General features: G+C 34.6%; 3 protein-coding genes across 7 annotated transcripts in view; 2 read left to right on the plus strand and 1 right to left on the minus strand.

The window, feature by feature from the left end:
* The window catches only part of LOC127966768 (cell adhesion molecule 2), a 456,176-nt gene that overhangs the window by 166,227 nt on the left and 267,900 nt on the right, over nt 1–22,049 (minus strand). The gene's annotated exons all lie outside the window — the stretch shown is intronic.
* The window catches only part of LOC127966770 (C-type lectin domain family 4 member M-like), a 370,290-nt gene that overhangs the window by 31,187 nt on the left and 317,054 nt on the right, over nt 1–22,049 (plus strand). The gene's annotated exons all lie outside the window — the stretch shown is intronic.
* The window catches only part of LOC127966772 (hepatic lectin), a 61,645-nt gene continuing 44,548 nt past the window's right edge, over nt 4,953–22,049 (plus strand). Inside the window, exons 1-5 of one of the 2 annotated variants that reach the window (XM_052568012.1) lie at nt 4,953–5,720; nt 12,586–12,882; nt 13,158–13,285; nt 13,403–13,509; nt 13,610–14,646. In XM_052568012.1, the coding sequence (XP_052423972.1) occupies nt 5,561–5,720; nt 12,586–12,882; nt 13,158–13,285; nt 13,403–13,509; nt 13,610–13,781 (864 nt within the window). In that variant the 5' untranslated portion in view covers nt 4,953–5,560 and the 3' untranslated portion in view covers nt 13,782–14,646. Of the gene's footprint in view, nt 5,721–12,585; nt 12,883–13,157; nt 13,286–13,402; nt 13,510–13,609; nt 14,647–22,049 lie in introns of those variants that run through there. The other variant, XM_052568011.1, reaches the window with a different exon arrangement.

Here is a 22,049-nt window from a genome sequence, read left to right on the forward strand (position 1 = left end):
CAACATCCAATCAATTTTCTAATGAAAAAAAAAAAAAATCCCATCATATAAATAAATATATATATATATATATATATATATATATATATATATATATATATATATATATATATATAACCGAGAATGCAAACATTGAGAGAGACCACTTCATCGTACAGGTAAACACATTCACATTTGATGTTCAGGAACTAATTGTGTGAAGATCAGAAGCTCAAGTGTGCTTGGTGCTGCTGTCTTCTTCTGCTTACATACAATAACTAACCATCTGTTTATGTTTTTGGAAAGTCACTAACCTGCTCAGAACAAACACAGAGCAAAACATGTTTACTCAGTTAAGATGGTCATAAACCTGCTATCCGGAATGAATTTATTAACAGAACTGCACACTGATAATACTAAGTCTATCCTTTGTTTGCCCTTTATTAATGAAGCAAACATCATACGAGGTCAGGTGCATTTGAGTGTCTGTTAAAATATTACACATAAACATCCAACATTAGTGTGGTGTTTTGTGTCCCCGCTTTGTCTAAAGCCCGCTCAATATCAGATCTGGCCCACATCTGGCCTGCATGGATTTCACTCGGGCCAGATGTGGGCTGGATCTGGGCCGAAACTGCTTGCTGTTTGGGTTAATATTATGTAGGCCTAATCTTGGAAACGAGCAGCAGAAATCACACTGAACAGAACAAAATGTGAACTTTTTATATTAAGTAAACAAGTAAACAACTTATTTGAAAACAATAATAATACAAATTAATGCTGCAATTTCAATATTAAATTTTAGCTATTCAAAAATAGCTAAAATATATTCATTTTATCAGGGAAAACTGCATAAATTAGATTAGATTTGAATTGTTTAAAACAACTGAAATACTATTTGGCCAGTAGAAAAAAAAGGTCAAGTATTTTCTAAACTATTTATCTGAGAAAACAGTTTTTTTAGGGATATTTTGATATATTTATTCTAAAACATACTATATGATTCTGTCTATGACATTTAATATGGCACAAATGGCATTTAGTCCGTATCTCAAAATTTCCATAACGTCATACATCTTACCTCTGACGGTGTTAAACATGGTGTCATGTAGATGGAATATGAATGGAAATGATATGCAGATGAGGTTATGCATTGTAAAACTAGGCATTGTAAGCTGGTTATTTTGGGAAGGAGACGGGGTGTAAACCTTTGCAGTGTAAAGCGCATCAATAACAAAACATTTTTAAAATAAAACGTGCATATCTTAAAGTTCTTTCAAATTCTATCTTTTAAATACAGTGGTGTTTGTCAAAATATTGGGAATATTATGAAAGGGCTTATCATTAGGCAACTGTCTGTTTCTTTGTGCATACAGAGGTTCTACAGTACTGTCTTTAGACATGTTCAAACTAACCAATGGTTTGATCAACGAGCACATCCTTATGTCTGTCTTTACCATCTACATTCCAAAGCCATCGGACAAAGTCAAGTTCACATCAATCATCATCATTTGTGCAATATAATTTTCTCAGAACATGAGTTTTGCTATTTAGAACACAATTTAAGCCACAACACAACAAAATTCTCACAACATAACGACATTAAGCCACAACACAACGTCATTCTCACAACACAATGACATTAAGCCACAACACAACAGAAATGCTCTTGACCACTACAGGGCTGTGTTGACAGTTAATCACCGGTATTTGGTAATGCACTCATGCTACAACAGAATACAGAGCGGAACCTTTATGCGTCTCGAGATTTCACAGGAAATACCTATGCTGTGTGCAGTGCATTGAGTCTATTACCTGTTTCTGCAGACCAACTACCACCTAGTAGTCGGGAACATTTCCTTTGTTGTGGCTTAATGTCATTGTGTTGTGGCTTAATGTCGTTGAGTTGTGTGAATGTCGTTGTGTCGAGGCTTAATGCCGTTGTGTTGTGGCTTAATGTTGTTATATTGTGGCTTGATGTTGATGTGTAGTGAGAATGTCGTTGTGTTGTGAGCTAATGTTTGCTTTTTTAATGTCTTTGTGTTGTGCACTACTAGGCCACCTTACATTTCACTTAGACATACACTCACCTAAAGGATTGTTATAACACCTGTTCAATTTCTCATTAATGATTCAATTTTCTAATCAACCAATCACATGGAAGTGGCTTCAATGCATTTAGGGGTGTGGTCCTGGTCAAGACAACTTCCTGAACTCCAAACTGAGTGTCAGAATGGGAAAGAAAGGTGATTTAAGCAATTTTGATTGTGGCATGGTTGTTGGTGCCAGACGGGCCGGTCTGAGTATTTCACAATCTGCTCAGTTACTGGGATTTTCACGCACAACCATTTCTAGGGTTTACAAAGAATGGTGTTTAAAGGGAAAAACATCCAGTATGTGGCAGTCCTGTGGGCGAAAAAGCCTTGTTGATGCTAGAGGTCAGAGGAGAATGGGCCGACTGATTCAAGCTGATAGAAGAGCAACTTTGACTGAAATAACCACTCATTACAACCGAGGTATGCAGCAAAGCATTTGTGAAGCCACAACATGCACAACCTTGAGGCGGATGGGCTACAACAGCAGAAGACCCCACCGGGTACCACTCATCTCCACTACAAATAGGAAAAAGAGGCTACAATTTGCACGAGCTCACCAAAATTGGACAGTTGAAGACTGGAAAAATGTCGCCTGGTCTGATGAGTCTCGATTTCTGTTGAGACATTCAGATGGTAGAGTCAGAATTTGGTGTAAATAGAATGAGAACATGGATCCATCATGCCTTGTTACCACTATGCAGGCTGCTGGTGGTGGTGTAATGGTGTGGGGAATGTTTACTTGGCACACTTTAGGCCCCTTAGTGCCAATTTGGCATCGTTTATATGCCACGGCCTACCTGAGAATTGTTTCTGACCATGTCCACCCCTTTATGACCACCATGTACCCATCCTCTGATGGCTACTTCCATCAGGATAATGCACCATGTCACAAAGCTCGGATCATTTCAAATTGGTTTCTTGAACATGACAAAGAGTTCAATGTAATAAAATGGCCCCCACAGTCTCCAGACCTCAACCCAATAGAGCAATAGACCAATAGACCCTGGATGTGCATCCCACAAATCTCCATCAACTGCAAGATTATATCCTATCAATATGGGCCAACATTTCTAAAGAATGCTTTCAGCACCTTGTTGAATCAATGCCACTAAATGGACTGTGAATAAGCTCACAGTCCATTTAGGCCAAATAAATGAATAAATAAATAAACTTAAAGTGTAACCTGAAACCTTGAAGTCCAAAAGAGTGCCTCATATGGTTTGGTACTGATATTAGCAGACACAAGTCTCTGTTATATCTTAAAATAATTGTGCTTTTACTGAATAAATCTGAGAAACCCAGTTTTGCCAAACTTTACTCTACCCTGCAACTTACTCATTTCAGCCAGTTATTTCAGATAAACAGAAAATTCAAGTTAGTCTGATACGCTTTATTATAGTCAGACTTGGGGTTTTGATGTAATTTGATCCATCTGAGAAGTGGTTGTTTACACAACAAAAAGTAAATAGTGTTAAATAAAGAAAGTACTTTTCAAATGTGCCATTTTAAGTAACATTTTACATTTAATCATGTAATTATTCAGCTTATTTAGGCAATAATATCCAAAAGATAAAGGAATTATGGTGTTTAAAAAAACTATTCAATTCACCAACAACTCCACTGACCAGTAGCCACTGCACGATAAACAAATCCCTGCCGGGTCCGACACTTTTTAGGGTCTCCTTGAAACATTTCCATTGTGGTCAGTGCTATTTGCAGTGCGTTTCGTTATATGCATGTGTCGTGATGATTTGCAGCATTTCTTAATATGCGTGTGATGCACTTCATGGGTTTTCCGTTACTTATCATGGGTATAAAATCTGTACTTTTCATTGCCCCTTGTATGTTTAGATAACATGAATGGTGTTCCTAGTAGTTTACATTTAGAAAAGTGAGCACAGCACAACTGTTCGCACACATGTGCATATAACAGACTGTCATCTGACTTCTCCTCTTTAGTAACCTCATTAGTAAATGTGAAATAGTTCATTATAACCTCGTTTAGGGCACTGATAAAGTTTTCTGCCTGCAGCAATAAATTGCTATTTTTCTTGCTCTTAAGTGAAATTTTCCAAGATATTTTCAGAGAAGATAGATGTTATAGACAAGACAAGATGTTATAGAATAAAAATCATAATTTTGACCAAAAATAATAATAATAAAAAATAATAATATTTGACAAATTTTTCTAGTTTTATGAAAATGACATCTGATGGGTTTCCCCAGATCACATACACACAAACACGCACACATTGTAATTTTTATGGTAGGTTTATTTCAATGGATAAGAGACAGAATATCCCGGAAAAAACCCGGAAAAACACAAATTATATAAAAAAGTTAGAAAATGATTCGCAATTCAGTAAGTGAAATAAGTATTTGATGCCCCACTAACCAGCAATAATTCTAGGTCTCACATACTGGTTTTGTGCCCATGTGGAACACAGATTATTCCTTTCAGAAGTTATTCCTAATATTAGCTAATATTAGCTCATTAGGTGTATGAGACACCTGTCCACAATATCTGTATCTACCATTCTAACCATTCTTTGGGCAAGACCAAAGAGCTGTCAAAGGATGTCAGAGACAAGATTGTAGATCTGCACAAGGCTGGAATGGGCTACAAGACCATCAGCAAGAAGCTTGATGAAAAGGAGACAACTGTTGGTGCGATTATTCTCTCTCTCTCTCTCTCTCTCTATATATATATATATATATATATTAATCTATATAATATATATGTATGAAATAGCTCATTGCGATATATACACACACTTTACTATTTTTACATTTATACTGTACTGTATGCATGAAAGCACATTTACCACCATGTCTGTCATCATCAGGAAGTTTGTCATTTTCACTAATGCCACAGTTCTTCAGAACAGCAGCAGTGTGAGATAAGATGCTCTTTCAAGCTGGCAAGCATTTTAAAGATGTTGATACACTGAATACTGTCTTTTAGAAAGAATCATCAAATTATTAATTCAAATGATTCATTCAGTATTGGTTGTACACCAGTGCACGTGATGATGTACACTAGAGTTTCAGGCACCACTACAAAAAGTGTGGTTGAAGCTGCTGTATTTTCTTCTAAACTTTTAGCAAATGAGGACAGGCCTGCAGAGAAATGCTATGAACTTCATTCAAATTCTTCAGTGTTACTATTGATATTATATACAGTACAAGTCTTGATATTATAAGATTCACACACAAACACCCACAATATAGTGGTAATGTGACAAAAAAAAATTCTAAATAATTATAGATTAAAATTATTATATAGTTAAAACTCTGAAGCAATGTTAATACAGTATATACACTTTATGGATGGTTCTAAACTGAACTGTCATGTTTTAGTTTTCACACATTGACCACGACTTTGTTTCTCTGTTGTTAAAAGAAGACAAGCACTGACTACTTAAACACATCTATACAGGAACAAGGAACTAAACAGTTTAATGTTAGACTGTTGAAGAGCAAACATGTCTGATGATAATTATGACAATGACTTTGTGACAGAGACTGAGGGAATGAAAGGAGAGAGAATGGAGATGACCGTGGTTGTCTTTGAAAGTATAGAGCACCTGAGAGGTTATGATTTCAAGACAGAGACAAACACCCACAAACCACTTCAGCGTACAGGTAATCACATGCATTTCTTTGATTAAACATCACAGTTTGCACATGTTCAGTCATTTAGTTCAGCACGTGATTGTGTGAAGATCAGAAGCTCCAGAGCAGCTTCAGTGTGATTGGTTTTTTCTGTCTGTTCTTCTGATCCTACTGTATAAATATGACTGTAAAGCTAAAGTTACAGACAATACTAACTAACCTGTGCATATGTCACAAACTGTGAATGTTCCTCATGAATGACCATGCTCAGGAAGGTCATAAATATGATATCTAGAATGTGTTTTATATTTATAGCTGAACTGTATACTGATAACCTTAAACACATCTTGCCCCTTACACAACAAAAATAAATGGGAATATACTGGAAAATATAATGCATTATTAAATAATACATTTCCACATTACTGGAAACATATATAATATATAAAAGCAAAATATAAGTTTTGTGCACTCTCCCTTTTGCAGTACATATATGTGTGACAGATGGTGCAAAATTGGTTTGTGCATCTGTAGAGGAAATGGCAAGAACTGTTCAGAGATCAGAGAGTTTTGACCAATCAGAAGAGTTAGTTTAGGCACTTATTAGCAGGGAGGAAAAAATAACTTTTGTGAGTTGTTGCTAGCATCTTCCAAAGCAGATAGCCTTTTACCTTTGATTAGAGGTAAAGCTAAACTGCAGGACTGCTTCACCTCACAAAGATAGTTCATCAAATATTTATTAACCCTTTAATTAAATAGATTATTATTAGAATGCCATACACAAGATGATTGAAAATATTTAATATGTATAAATTGTTAACAAATTTACAGTTTAACAGTGAGTGATTTCACAAAAAGGTATTTGGTATTTGTAACTCTCAGGTCTAGAAGATGCTCACAGCTTGCAGCTCGCAAACATTTTTATTAATTTATTTTTCTTCCAGCTCGTTCGGTTGCCAACTGAAAAGCACCTAGACTACTCTGTAAAGAGCTTGCTGCAAATTTTACAGTAGATGGATGTATTATTACTGTATTTTCATTTAAATAATTATTACTGTATTGTCAGTGTTAGTACTGTTCAGTTTATTTGCATTTTTTACCTGTATAAAACAATCAAATTGCAATACAGCACTGTAATCCATATTTTGTTTAAATCCCCAACCCCATAACAATCAGAATAACTCAGTAGCATTTGTCCTGATAATATTCTTTTTAATTGTTGAATATTTCCTTTTTAAAAATATTAATTACAAACCTTGACCTATAGTATGCACTAGCTGAAAAAGGGCATCATCACAGTCCCTCCAAAAAAACATGCTTTTGAGAAGTAAAATACAGTAAAAATTTAATTTGTGGTGTTGTGTTAAATTTCAGTAATTTTGGCTAAACTGACAACATTGGCGAAGCTAGATGGGTGGCCAAGGCTAATTCAGGAGTTCCATGACAGAAAAATCGGTGTATAACTTCAACCAGGTATAAAAAAAAAGGGAATTATATTAATACTTTCATTTAACAAAGATGTTTTAAAATTATCCAAAGTGATGATAAATACATTTATAGTGTTACAAAAGATTTCTATTTCAGATCAATTGTGCTCTTCTGAACATTCTATCCATTAAAGAAACCTGAAACAATTCTACTCAGCTGTTTTCAACATGATAATAATAATTACTTTTTTTTGAGCAGCAAATCTGAATATTAGCATGATTTCTGAAGAATCATGTGATTGGAGTAATGATGCTAAAAATTCAGTTTTGAAATCGCAGGAATATTTACATATTATACGATGTAAATATAATATTATATATTATATAATATTATTATTATATATCATATTATATTATATAAACATATTATATTTTTAGAATTACATTTTAAAATATATTCAAATAGAAAGCAGTTATTTTAAATAGCAAAAATATTTCACAATATTAATGCTTTAGCTGTAGTTTGGATCAAATAAATGCAGGCTTCGTGAGCAGAAAAGGTTTCTAAAAAAACAAACAAACAAACAAACAAACAAACAAAAAAAAAACATTAAAAATCTTTTTGGCTGGTAGCACACACTTTATTTTTTCTAAGTTTTTCTAAACTAAACTACACAGGGAACCCTAACAAGTGTTTTGTATACAAGTTGATATTATTATAATAACGTTTCTATTAATTATAATAAAAAAAAAGCAATTTTGAGTAAATATATAAATGTAATTTTTGCACTACATTTTTCTCACTAGTTTATGTCAATGTCAATGTAAATTTTATTGATATAGCACTATTAAACACAACCACTGGTTGACCAATGTGCTGAACAAGACACTAGTGAGTGGACTTTCTGCTGTTAATATCTTCTAGCTGCTGTCTTTCCGCGGCTGAAACACTCATTGAGTGATTACATGATACACATTAAGTAAGTTGTAGTGTATCTTTCAATATTGATCAGATGTTCCTTCAGTGTTTACTTCATGCTAATAAGAATACACTCCTACTTTGCTTGAACTTGAGAAGATACTGGTCACACTACTAAAAATCTCCAAAACTATATTTATCGTTTGAAATTCTTAATAAAATTTGAATGAAGATTTTGAATGCTGAGACTTAGTTTCCTGCTGTGTCGTGTCCGTCAGCTCGTTGTCTGTGACCTCGATGCTCTACAATGTTTTCCACTCCATAAGAAAATGAAGGTGTCGTGAGAGTGTGTACACGAGAGGCTAGACATAGAACTTGGGATGAACCTGCAAGCACAAGAGAGAGAGAGAGAGAGAAAAAAAAAACATCTGTTAACATTTTTTATGAAGCCCATATTCAATAAGCATTTAAGCAGTCTGAGATTATGAAATACACTAAACCAGAGCTTCCCAAACTTCAGAGGGGTAAGGCCCCCCAAAAACACAGCAAAAGCTCCATGACTATTATTATAGGTGCACCCTAGTGATTCAGGACAGGCTAAAAACACGGTTTGGAAAATGGATTCATGGTGTACTCGCTTATTATATACATTTTGTACTTTTTTAACACACACACACACAAAAAAAAAAAAAAAAAAAAAGACAAAACAGCTAACATTGCAAGTTAATGCAAATAAAAACATTGCAAGTTGCATTATCAAAGATCATTTTCACTGAAAGTCTAGGTTGGGCACTCTCAAAATCTCCCATTAAAATCACTGAAGCTTTTTTTATTTTCAATATGTAAATTGATTATATGTCTGTTGTTGTTGGTCTTGTGTTTTATTCTGAATGGATATATTAGCTTATTTGTTATAGGCTGTGTTAAAAAAAAAGGAAAAAAAAAATCACTGAATCTGTTTACACTTTGAAATTAATATCTTACAGATTCGTACACATATTTGATGTTTCTGACTAGAGAATTCACCAGAAAGAGTTATTCAGTAAGTGAGCGAGTGAAGAAAACATCCGCATTTCAGCGATGACTCATCTGAACACCTCTGATTGGTCATTGCATTAATAAGCTCAACAACATGGTGTGTAATTGGTTAATGCGCAGTGCAGTAAAAACACATCTGTATATGGCTCAGTGCCAGCCAGGAAACAAACGCAGATTTGAATTCAGCAGCTGATGATATGACACGCTGAAAGTTATAATCAAACTGGTGTGATTGTTTTCAGATTGTATTTAATATAGAAAATATTAATCTGCATTTGTCTTGTCTTTTGGAAGTTGCAAAATCCACTTGGCTCAAAAATCTCTCTTTGAATGGGCAATACGCCTCTGCCTAGCCCAGTCAGCATAAGCATCTGATCAAATATATCATGAGATTTTGTATAAAAAATATCATGTAGTATACACATAGTATAAAAATTAGAATATTTTAATTATTTTAATATTTCTAGCCTAACCACGGAAGCACTGTCTGAATGCACCTATAAAAATAGTGCAATTAATTTATAATCCATCACAAATCATTGAAGCTCCAGTCCTTACAATGCATTCATGTAGATCAAACAGTAGAGCAAATTGCTATATTGCTGAAAAAAAAATGGAATTGATTCCCAGCAAATGGATAACGATAAAAAACAAACAAACAACAACAACAAAAACTTTTAGCTAGTTTACTTTGGTTAACTTACCAGTTGATGTTATCACCGTTATGATGGCAATCACAAGTAAATCCAGACCACAAACTAGAAAATAAAAAACAAAATAAGTAATTTTTATTCAGTAAACAGGCTACCGTTTGGATAACTCAATAATGTGTAGCTTATGCAGCACAAATTTCTTTGAATTAAAGCATCTAGCAAATGCATGTATGTAAATGTACTGCAAAATCTAAATATTTTGGGTTACCTAATTCTGTATTTTAATAATATGGACAGCTGGCCATATGATGAGCCCCTCATAATCTGGAGAAACTGGAGAAATCTCCTGTAACAGACAGTCACAACAGCCCTTTATAGTTTATGGTCAGAAAAGAAAAAAAAACTACTATACAACAACAGAACAGTTTATAATAAATAAACAGCATTTCTAATATTTGTTAACAAATTTTGATACATTAATATATTGCTATTCCTGTGCTTTGTGACGAGCTGAACCGGGGGCTAACTCAGCTAATACAGTAGTTGATGGCAGCTTACTCACCTGTTGTAAGCTTCGCTACGATGACAATCACAATAAAAGACTCCAATGCACCTCCGTTGCAGATGACATGACAAATGACCACAATCTGAAAATAAAATACAAAAGATGTACATAAAAACAGTGTTTATTAACTCAGTTTTCTTTACTATTTTAATGTTAGCTCGCTGCTATGCAAGGCATGTCTGAGATGTCCTGCGATAAAGAGGCAAGGAATAATTATAATGTTTCTTTGATTAATTTACTTGGGCTAACTGACGTTATAACTTACCAGTTGATGTAATCTCCATCACAAAGGGCTCCAAAATACACCTCCTGACTTTGCAGACGATAAGATTCACAAACTTTAACATAACAAAAGTCAGATAGTGTAGTTCTTCTGATTGGTCAAAACTCTCTGATCTCTGAACAGTGCTCGCCGTTTAATCTACAGATTAAACCATTTTTGCACCGTATGTCACACAGATATGTTGTGCAAAAGGTAGAGCGAGCAAAACTTGTCATTTGCAGTTAAAAAACATCTTTGAGACTTGTAGCAGCAGATTCATGGCGTTGTCATTATACGGAATATAAGAAAACATTCTACAAGTGTGTAAATCTCATTGCAAGAAATCAAATACTGATTTGCAGACGTACAAAGAAATGGTAGCAAAATGTGAGTGTCTTGATTTGTGATTCGTAGAACAGGATTTGTGCATCTGCAGTGAAGGTTTCGAGAAGGTGTAACTATTGTGTTGTTTGTGGACGAGAAAAAAAAATCTACGAGTCTACAACTTTTGTCTGTGACTTCAAATGTACTGGTACTCATCTGTGGTTATTCTCTACGACTACAAATTCACAGACGCTCAGTTGTTCTGCACCAAAAATACCTTCATATTAATGCATGAGTGTGCATAAAACTGAACACATTTGATTTAACTTTTTTTGTTTGCATATTTATACAATTTATATATGAAAATATTGTGATGGTATATAATGAAAAGTGTTAACTGAAAACAAATCTTAAAATGTTGAATGCTGTGTAGAAATAATGGCAATCACGGTATAAAGTGCTATATCACCATATACATTTTCCCCATAACTGTGTGAGAACCGTATGAGATATACAGTAACAAACAAATGAAAGATCATTTATTACACTGTCGGTCAAAATCAGGAAGTTGGTCAATGAACTAATGTCACAGAATGTGAGAAGTTGAGCTGCTGTTGCTCCTGAAAGCTCACAGAGATCAGAAGGAAGGTCCTGAACATACAAAACCACAGATGAAGAACAGACTTTACACACTGACCTCAGAACAGTTTCGTTTTACTTTTCTCAGCAACTCTCGAAATAGCATTTAAAAGAAGCAGCCATTTTAAATATAAATTCAAATAAGGTACACAGACGTTGAGCACCAGTTAAAGGTGCTGTAGGGAACTTTTATAAAAAAATATTTTTTACATATTTATTAAACCTGTCATTATATAGAATATGAGACAGATAATCTGTGAAAAAATCAAGCTCCTCTGGCTCCTCCCAGTGGTCCTATTGCCATTTGCAGAAAGTCCATTGCTCCCGGTAAAAAATAACCAATCAGAGCTGCGGTCCGTAACTTTGTGTTCAAAATGTAGGAAAATGTATATAATAAGCGAGTAAACCATGAATCCATTTTCCAAACCGTGTTTTTGGCTTGTCCTGAATCACTAGGGTACACCTATAATAAGTGTTTATATTCTGACTATTTTAGATTGCTTCGGGGAAACCGTGGCGGAGTAACCCAGTACCTTTGTGATTCTTCATAGACATAAACAGAGAGAAGTAGTCCCGGCTACAATGTTCTTCCGCAAGACGCAAGCAGTTCTGTTTATTAACCGCTAGAGCGTCAAAAGTTCCCTACCGCAGCTTTAAGTTGAATTTGTATCCAATTTTAAGGATTAAGTCAGGTGACTTTTCTCTCATGTACTAATTTAAACCTGGCTGCTACGTTTAATCATATTGCCACAACAAATAAAAATAATTATATGGTAATTGGCATGAACCAATAGGATGTCACATGCACCTGTACTTCGACATAATTTGGCTCACCTACTGAAATCTCAAAAAGCAGAGCGCCACAAAGTAGAAACACACAGAGAAAGGTTCCACCATTCACAAAACGAACAAAAACATCTGTCTGTGTATGGCAATACAAACACTGATGGAACACGGGGGAAGGACAAAGAAGAGAAAACAAACTCAACACACAGAAACAAATACAAACACACTTTCAATACCATATGTAGAAAATAAGAAACATTTCTTCATGTCTGTCATCTTCAGGAAGTGATTCAGTGAAGAGCAGAAGCTCTAGAGCAGCTGTAGTGTGTTTGGTTCTGCTGTGTGTTCTTCTGCTGACTGCAGTCATAGTGCTGTGTGTCCACATCTACACAAACCTCACAGAACAAAGAAATGAGCTTGAAATCAAGATCACCAACCTCACAGAAGAAAGAAATGAACTAGAAATCAAGATCACCAACCTCACAGAAGAAAGAAACAAGCTTGAAATCAAGAACAACAACCTCACAGAAGAAAGTAAGACCAAGAGAGACCAGCTAATAAATCAGCTTTCAATTCTTGGTAAAGATTTTAAGTTTATTAATTCTATTCTATAGTCTACACTATACAGTACATTATTAAAGATGAATATTTATATGAATACATACACATGAATATATATATATATATATATATATATATATATATATATATATATATATATATATATATATATATATATATATATATATATATATATATATATATATATATATATATATATATATATATATATATATATATATATATATATATATATATAAATATATATGTATTTATTTAAATATATGTTACAGATGAATGGATTTACTATCAATTCAGTTTTTACTATAAGTCCAATGAGAAGAAGAGCTGGACTGAGAGCAGACGAGACTGTTTGAAGAAAGGAGCAGATCTGATCATCACAAACAACAGAGAGGAATATGTGAGTGAAAGATGCTGTGTGTGTTTGTGGTGTTTAGCTGATGAGTGAGAGATGGTCAGATGAAATGTGTATATTGTCAATTTATGATATTAACACATTATTGGCTTCTCTGTTTAGGATTTTGTTATGAATATTACTAATAAAACAGAATTCTGGATTGGTGCAACTGACATTGATGTGGACGGCAGCTGGAAATGGGTTGATGGCAGCAACATGACCTCTGGGTGAGAAATTACTGAACTGAACTGATTATTACTTAATAAATGATTCTCACCGTCAGTATCACACAGAAAGCAGCACTGAACATCTAATGCTGATCTGTAGTTTCAGATTCTGGGCAAAAGGTGGACAAGTAAAAGAGCCAGGAGGAGGAACATTAGAGAACTGTGCTGTGTCTCATTCAACACAGTGGCCTAACATAAAAGGGTGGAATGATGTTAAATGTAATGATACTTATAACTGGATCTGTGAGAAGAGTATTTTACCTCTGATATAGTACTCATATTATTATTATTATTATTATTATTATTTTATTTTTATTTTATTTTTTTTTGGGGGGGGGGTGGGTGACCCAAGTTTAACAGTCATAACTTTCATAACTAATGATTATCATTCAAAGCAGGGGTGTCCAGTTTTGCTTGTGAAGTGTCACATTGTGTCTTTGATATTTGATATGAAATTTGTATTACTAAATTCCAGGCAGGTGTGTTGAAGCTGAGGTTTTTTAGGATGGTGATTCTGCTGGAGCAGGACTGAACACTCCTGATCAAAGATCAAATATGTATTACCATCTCGCATCTACCGTATTTTTCGGACTATAAGTCGCACCCGAGTATAAGTCGCATCAGTCCAAAAATACGTCATGACGAGGAAAAAAACACATATAAGTCGCACTGGACTCTAAGTCGCATTCATTTAGAACCAAGAACAAAGAGAAAACTTAACCGTCTACAGCCGCGAGAGGGCGCTCTATGCTTCAGTGTAGACTACAGGAGCACTGAGCAGCACAGAGCGCCCTCTCGCGGCTGGAGACGGTAATGTTTTCTCTTGGTTCATATCAAATTAATTTTGATTAATGAGTCGCACCTGACTATAAGTCGCAGGACCAGCCAAACTATGAAAAAAAGTGCGACTTATAGTCCGGAAAATACGGTAACTTATCAGCTGTATTGAAAAAGACTGCTGTAAAATTGTTGTAGTGTTCATCTTGTTGCCAGAATGATTGTTTTGTAAACTGTAACGGATTTATAAGACAATAAACAGATACAATTATAAAACAATTTCAATTAATTATTAATTTGGAAAAAATATCTCTTAAATGTGCATCTGCAGTTTGCAAATGTGTGTCCTGTTTATTGGACGACACTTTCTAGGAACTGCTTTTTTTTCTCAGAATTAAAACAGTTTCTAATATTTCATAGACTTACATCAGAAAAGAGAGGAAAAAAAAGCATGTCTGAGAAAATGGCAGATGGCGTCACTAAAACAATTTAGAATTGTAATATTCTGGGTTTATTGGCATAATATTGTACTTTCTTCCAAAAGAAAAAGTGAGACACTTTCAATGGAAGTGAACTGGGAAAATTTATGAACGTCAAAATACTCCATGTATCAGTTGTATATCAGTCGCCAATTATTTGTAAATGTTAAAATAACTCACTGAATCAATATTATAGCCAGAAGACAAACAGTTTGCCCGTTCACAAGCATTTTATTGTGGTAAGAGGAAAAAAAGATTGATTCAAAAAGCTTTTGAGCTCAAATAATAATAATAATCACCATCATAAATTAAATTAGCTTTTTGAAAGCATTCATAGTACTTATCTATTTACAAAAAACAAAAACAAAAAAAAACACCTGTTGCGATTCAAAGACAAGATGCTCAAGCAGCTAGTCAGCAGTGGTTTTACTGTGACAGTACTTGAGAGACGTGGCCAGTACAGTACAGTTTAACCACAGCAGAAACACATTTACCTCTATGTGTGTTAGGAAGTCACACAGCTGACACAGTTCTGCAGATTAGCTGAAATGAGATGTGCTTCTGAGCTATTTTAAAATGACTAAATTCAGCAAGGTGACAGTTTTTCTCACATGTATAATTTTGCTTAAAATTTGCAGTTGATTCTGTCTCTAAACTTCTACAGACAGAGCAAAAAAATTGCTGAACCAAACAACACCAGGCCACATGAGCCCATCTTTAAAATGTATCAAGACTATTACTTTTTTGACTTATAGCCACAATGCAAATTAGTTTTTCACGCTACCCTAATGCTATTTCATTCACTAAAGTCTTGACATGTTTAAGTTACAGGTGTATAAAAGAGGAAGGGCCCTATAGTTGCTCTGGTCTTGGAGAACATGTATTGTCCCTCTTTCGCAAAAAAAAAGAAACCACGAACCATAAACATTATCACAGTACTTTTCACACAATTCACCTATCTGTATACAGCTGTTTTCACTTTCATAAAAACGGGCTGATGACTTCCTTGTTCTATGAAGCCTCTCCTTCAGAAATACATGACGAGTTCTGATTGTGCCAGCGGTTCCGGTGTTGTGATTCGACACCAGCTTAGAGCATGCTGCCCTTCTGGAAACGCGATTGGACTAGTTTTGAGAAGCAAGTTGGCAGGATTTGTTTTGAAAACCTGGCAATCCTGATCAGAACCAAAGACAGTAAAAGAACGCACATGCTGGAGATATACAGTGGGGCTCGAAAGTTTGGGCACCCCTTGCAGAATCTGTGAACATATGAGTAATTTTCAAAAAATAAGAGAGATCATACTAAATGCATGTTATTTTTTATTTAGTACTGTCCTGAGTAAGGTATTGTACATAAAATATATTACCATTTAGTCCACAAGACAAAAAAAAAATTGCTGAAATTATTAAAATAACCCCCTCGAAAGTTTGGGAACCCTTGGTTCTTAGTACTGTGTTCTGTTACCTGATGATCCTCGACTGTCTTTCTGTTTTGTGATGGTTGTGCATGAGTCCCTTGTTTGTTCTGAACAGTTAAACTGAGCAGCGTTCTTCAGAAAAATCTTTAAGGTCCTGCAGATTCTTCAGTTTTCCAGCATCTCTACATATTTGAACCCTTTCCAGCAGTGACTTTATGATTTTGAGATACATCTTATCACACTGAGGACATTTGAGGGACTCAAACACAACTATTAAAAAAGATTCAAACATTCACTGATGCTCCAGAAGGAAACAAGATGCATTAACAGCTGGGGGGTGAAAACTTTTGAACACAATGAAGATGGCCAAATGTGTCTTATTTTGTTGAAATATAATTTTTTCCCATTTAGTTCTGCCCTTCGTAAGCAACAGAAGATACTTGTATGTTTCCCGGTACACAAATTAAGTACAATTTACATTGATCTTCAAATTCCAAAAGTTTTCACCCCCCAGCTCTTAATGCATCTTGTTTCCTTCTGGAGCATCAGTGAATGTTTGAATCTTTTTAAATAGTTGTGTTTGAGTCCCTCAAATGTCCTCAGTGTGATAAACACAGCCCTAACATCTAGTTAACAAAGCTAAACTGCGTTGCCCTTTATGTAATAAGTTACAGAAACTGTTAAACGCACCAACTTAAATAACAAAATACACTTACCGGTTGTGATCCATAAACAACGCCTTCTCCAGAAAAGAGGGAACTGCTCCATCTTTCAAGAAAAAAGTTTGTGCGAATCCGGCATTAAACTGATTGAGATTGAGGAAGCTCACTGTCCTCAGCAAAATGTGCTGTACAGAATTACATGTGGCTCATAATTTTCGGGAACCGAGTTAAACATAAATTGTAACCATTAATCTCCAAGTACAGTGTCCCTGGGAAGTCCAAACAAAGATGATTGGACTCCGAGATGAAAATAACAGCGTTTCTATGACATGGCGACAAACACAAACGCAGCTCTTCCTCTTCTCCGTCGGAGCACAACAAGACCATGCCCCCTTATTTGTGTATTCATGTGGGCGGAGGTTAATCAAAAAACTGTTTTAGTGACGTCATTACTTCAGGAACTAGAGGGATTTAGTCCAAATGGGTTGTTTTTGTAGGCGAATTGCTTGGCATTGAACTTTGAGCTTTAGAATTTTACAGATATTATTTATACTGTAACAACAACATTACACACAAACTAAAGTTTAAAACATGGGATCACGAAGAACAGGACCTTTACCATAAAAGGTATAAACTCAAGGTCTCTCATTAAGGCCTGTAATGGAGAGATGTCTTAACACTGATTTTTCCTCTGAAACACACAACAAATAAACATTTTAATCAAATTTATATTTTATGTTTTGAGAATGGCCAGCCCTTCTCTGCAGATATTGTACTTATGGTTTGTGCATCTTTAATCACATAAAGTCTACAAAATATAATGTCTCCCAAAACTCTGGTGCTTTTTGTCACGTCTGTAAAGCATGTGTATTCCCAAATCTAAACTAGCCAATAAAACATGTTTATAGATGGATACTTTACTGATGTCTGGACTCTGTTTGGGATTTAGAAAAACTTAAAAAGATGGTTCAGTATATTGTTTACGAATAGGTTACATTCTGTGAAAATTTATATTTCACACTCTAAATAATACTGTTTGGACGCAACAAAATAAAACCACTGACGCTCCACTCAGGGCTCCCATAGTTCTGATTGGGCTCAACCCTTCCCCAAGGAGTGGATTTTTTTTTTTATTCACAGCGTCATGATTTTCACTCGCTCCAAGAACGCTCGACTACCACTCCATTACGAGTACAATTAATGCCAACGGCCTATAATATAACTGCATATTTAGCAAGAATTCACATGATAAACATATTTAGCTATAGGTTGATACACATAATCTCTCCGATCAGGTTATAATGATGGCTATACTCGAGCGTTAGAGGCCAGTTCTCAAGGAGTTTGTCTCTTCCTTTTACTGATTATTTTCAGGTTAAAGCATGATTTAAACATTCACAAACAATTGCTGTCACAATAATGCATTCAAACAAATATAATTTTTCAGTGCTACTTCCTCTGTAACTGATTTTGAAATCTGTAAGAAATGCATCGATCTGTAGATAAAATAACTGATGAAAATGTACTGTTATTTTCATCACAAACTAAATTTGCACAGCAGAAAGCAACAATTATACCTTTCAATGATGACAATTATTAGTTTGTCGTTTGCTAGGAAATTTTTTTTTTTGCACACAATATCCTAATCCCCTTTGAAACTCTCCTGTCATTTTATTTATTTAATTTTAATTTTATTTTTATAGGCTATGTTTCTGGTATCATTGAGCGAGGAGTGGAGTGATTATTAAATGCTCGGAGCGCGGAGGGGAAATTGTTGCTGCTTCACTCTGCTCACATACTCTGCTGCCAGGTGAGAGAGATGTTTCACCCTACGAAATAACCAAGACTGTCCGGTGTAGACACTGTTAGACAGTGACTGCTATATTTACAAATAATTTATAAATATATATATATATATATATATATATATATATATATATATATATATATATATATATATATATATATATATATATATATAATAAAAAATTAGAAATAAAAATAAATACATAACCTAAACCAGCGGTATAACGATTTGAAAATATAGACTAGAAAATATATTAAAACTTGCTCTGTCCTCCGTCCATGACTCTGACTCACTGCGGAGCTGCCAGTTTTAATCTGAACAGCTCTTAACGCTGAGTGGATGGTTAGATGCAAAAAAAGAGGTTGTAGAATATATACGAGCGACTAATAGATTTAAAAAAAAAAGTGGGTGCTTGGTTTCAGAAAACCAATACAGCTCATAAAAAATGCTATGATGGAAAATTCTTGTTAATTCATAGAAATAATTTAAACAATAAAAACCTTTTTTTTAATACTAGATTCAACTTGAATTTCAATACTATTAAACTGACTTTAAAATCTCGAGGAGTTTATAAGTTGTAATTGTAAAATGCCACAGTTCATGTTAAATAGCCCAAATGAACTTGTATCTTATAGTATCCGAAGACCTTGATTGCATGTTAGCATAAAACTAACAAAATATTTTGACTTTTTTTTTCTTTTTGTTTTTAAATTCCTGTATAAAATGTGACAGCAACCTTTGTATCAAACATTTTGAAATTGTCCACAGCTGAGCAACGCGGAGGCAAGGTTGAGCGAGCAAAGTGAATGCGAATGCATTTTCAGATGCAATAGAAAAAAAGCTGTATAAAAACATACACAAAACTTGTAAATAGCTAACAATATAGCCCAGATTAGGCTCATACTCTGTTCCTGAGTATGTAATGTAAATGCATTAACCCACAATAATGTGGCCTAACACATTTTAACTGATTAATCGCCTATTTTGTTTGCTGCATGTTTTTTTTTTTTTTTTTTTTTTTACACACAAAATAAAAATAAAATAAGTTTGTGAGAGTTGCATTTTTTACATTCAGAAATAATAACGGCAGGCCTAATAATGCTATAGGCTAATGTACCAACAGGATATTTTTAGTTCCCTTCACTTTACAAAAACTCCTTTACATTTAACAAATTTACATTTACATTTACATTTAATCATTTAGCAGATGCTTTTCTCCAAAGCAAAAAATGAAAACAATAGAAGCAGTCAGGTCAACAAGAGAACAACAACAGTATACAAGTGCCATGACAAGTCTCAGTTAGTCTAGTACAGAACGCATAGCCAGGTTTTTTTTTTATTTTTTTATAAATAAATGAAAAGAAAAAGTGCTAGTATTAGCAGGTTAAGTGCTGGCAAAAAAGATGAGTCTTTAGATGTTTCTTGAAAATGAGTAAAGACTCAGCTGTACGAATTGAGATTGGGAGGTCATTCCACCAGCTGGCCACAGTCCAGGAAAAGGTCAGTGAGAGTGATTTTGAACTTCTTTGGGATGGCACCACAAGGCGTCGTTCACTTGCAGAGCACAATCTTCTGGAGGGCACATAAGATTGAACTAGTGAGTTTAGGTATGTTGGTGCCATGCCAGTAGTCGTCTTGTAGGCAAGCATCAGTACCTTGAATTTAATGCGAGCGTTAATTCAAAATAATTTAAAGTGATACATAAGGTAAGGTTGGGCTTATCTCTCTCATTCGGGACAAATCCAAACATGTTGCCCATTTGAAGCTAAACTCTTATTAATTAGGTAAAATAGGCCTTGGATTTCAAAAGTGTTTCAGTATCGACGGGAAAGAAAATCATAATGAGCAAAAATATGGCAAAATGGGCCGCTATTCGCGCCGCATGGGTGTTGAATGGCTGCTGTTTCCAATGAATATATGCATGAGGCACCAGCGTGATCAAAGTCACAATTCACAATTTTCGGTCACATATAAAGCATAATTAAAAAATGCAATGTGTTAGCAGTTTGAAAAATCAAGAATAATAACAGAGTTAATAAAAATTATTTGTAAATGCTGGACCGTTCTCATTTCACTCTGCGAATGGAACCTGAAGAATATAATAATTTTTTTTAACCAACCAACCCTACCAAAAACGTACTTCTAGGAACTTTTTCACAAGCCACAAAATACATGCTCTGTTTTTGTTCATGACAAGTTTGATGTGAAATGTCCACATTTAATGTGACGTTGTTTTTAAGGTCAGTTCTGATTTAAAATGTATGTTGAGTGCACTGATCTATATAGTAGTATCTAGTGTTGTCACGGTACCAAAATTTCAGTATTCGGTACCGATACCAGTGAAAATCCACGGTTCTTGGTACCAATTTCGGTACCAAAGCAAAACACAAAAATATTCTAATTAAAAAAAGAAAAAAACACTTTTTAATCACTAAAAATAAAACCAGTGCCATACTTTATACTCATTTACAATTATGTTTAAAGTTTTTTTTTATTTTTTTTTTATACATTTATCTTAATTAAATGTAAACATTTTTTTTTTTTGATAAATAAAGGGGATTTTCTATTAAATTTAAACATGGAAGAAATATTGTGTGATTTATTTCTTTAAAAAAAAAATAAAACAGTAGTAGCAGTATCACATACATTCTACTAAATAATAGCAATATTTCTAGCACAATGCCTTTATGTAAAATTGAACTTTTATTTTGATGATTTATTTTATATCTATGTAGTAAACAAACCCGCATGTCTCTTTCATTCATTCATTCACACAGAGACGTGCAGAACATGCAGGATTCATATTTCAACCAACTTTTGCGGCTTAAAGGTCCCGTTTTACGCACTTTTTTGTAGCTTTGATTGTGTTTACAGTGTGCAATATAAAATGTGTTCAAGTTTCGCGTGTAAAAAAACACAGTATTTTTCACACAATTCACCTATCTGTATACTGCTGTTTTTACTGTCACACAAACGGGCTGATGACTTCCTTGTTCTATGAAGCCTCTCCTTCAGAAATACGTGACGAGTTCTGATTGGGCCAGCGGTTCCTGTGTAGTGATTCGACAGCAGCTGAGAGCAGGCTGCCCTCCTGGTAACGCGATTGGGCTAGAATGCACATGCTGGAGATGTATTTATAGTCACAGGAGGAGCGTTTTTACTGACGAGATTCGCATGAAAACCGCATTTGTTTTTTTGCACAGCCCTAACATCTAGTTAACAAAGCTAAACAGCGTTGCCCTTTGTGTAATAAATTACAGAAACTGTTAAACGCACCAACTTAAATAACAAAATACACTTACCAGTTGTGGTCCATAAACAACGCCTTCTCCAGAAAAGAGGGAACTGCTCCATCTTTCAAGAATAATCTTTGTGCAAATCCGGCGTTAAACTGATTG

The sequence above is a fragment of the Carassius gibelio genome, chromosome B10 (genome assembly GCF_023724105.1).
Source record: "Carassius gibelio isolate Cgi1373 ecotype wild population from Czech Republic chromosome B10, carGib1.2-hapl.c, whole genome shotgun sequence".
NCBI lineage: Eukaryota > Metazoa > Chordata > Actinopteri > Cypriniformes > Cyprinidae > Carassius > Carassius gibelio.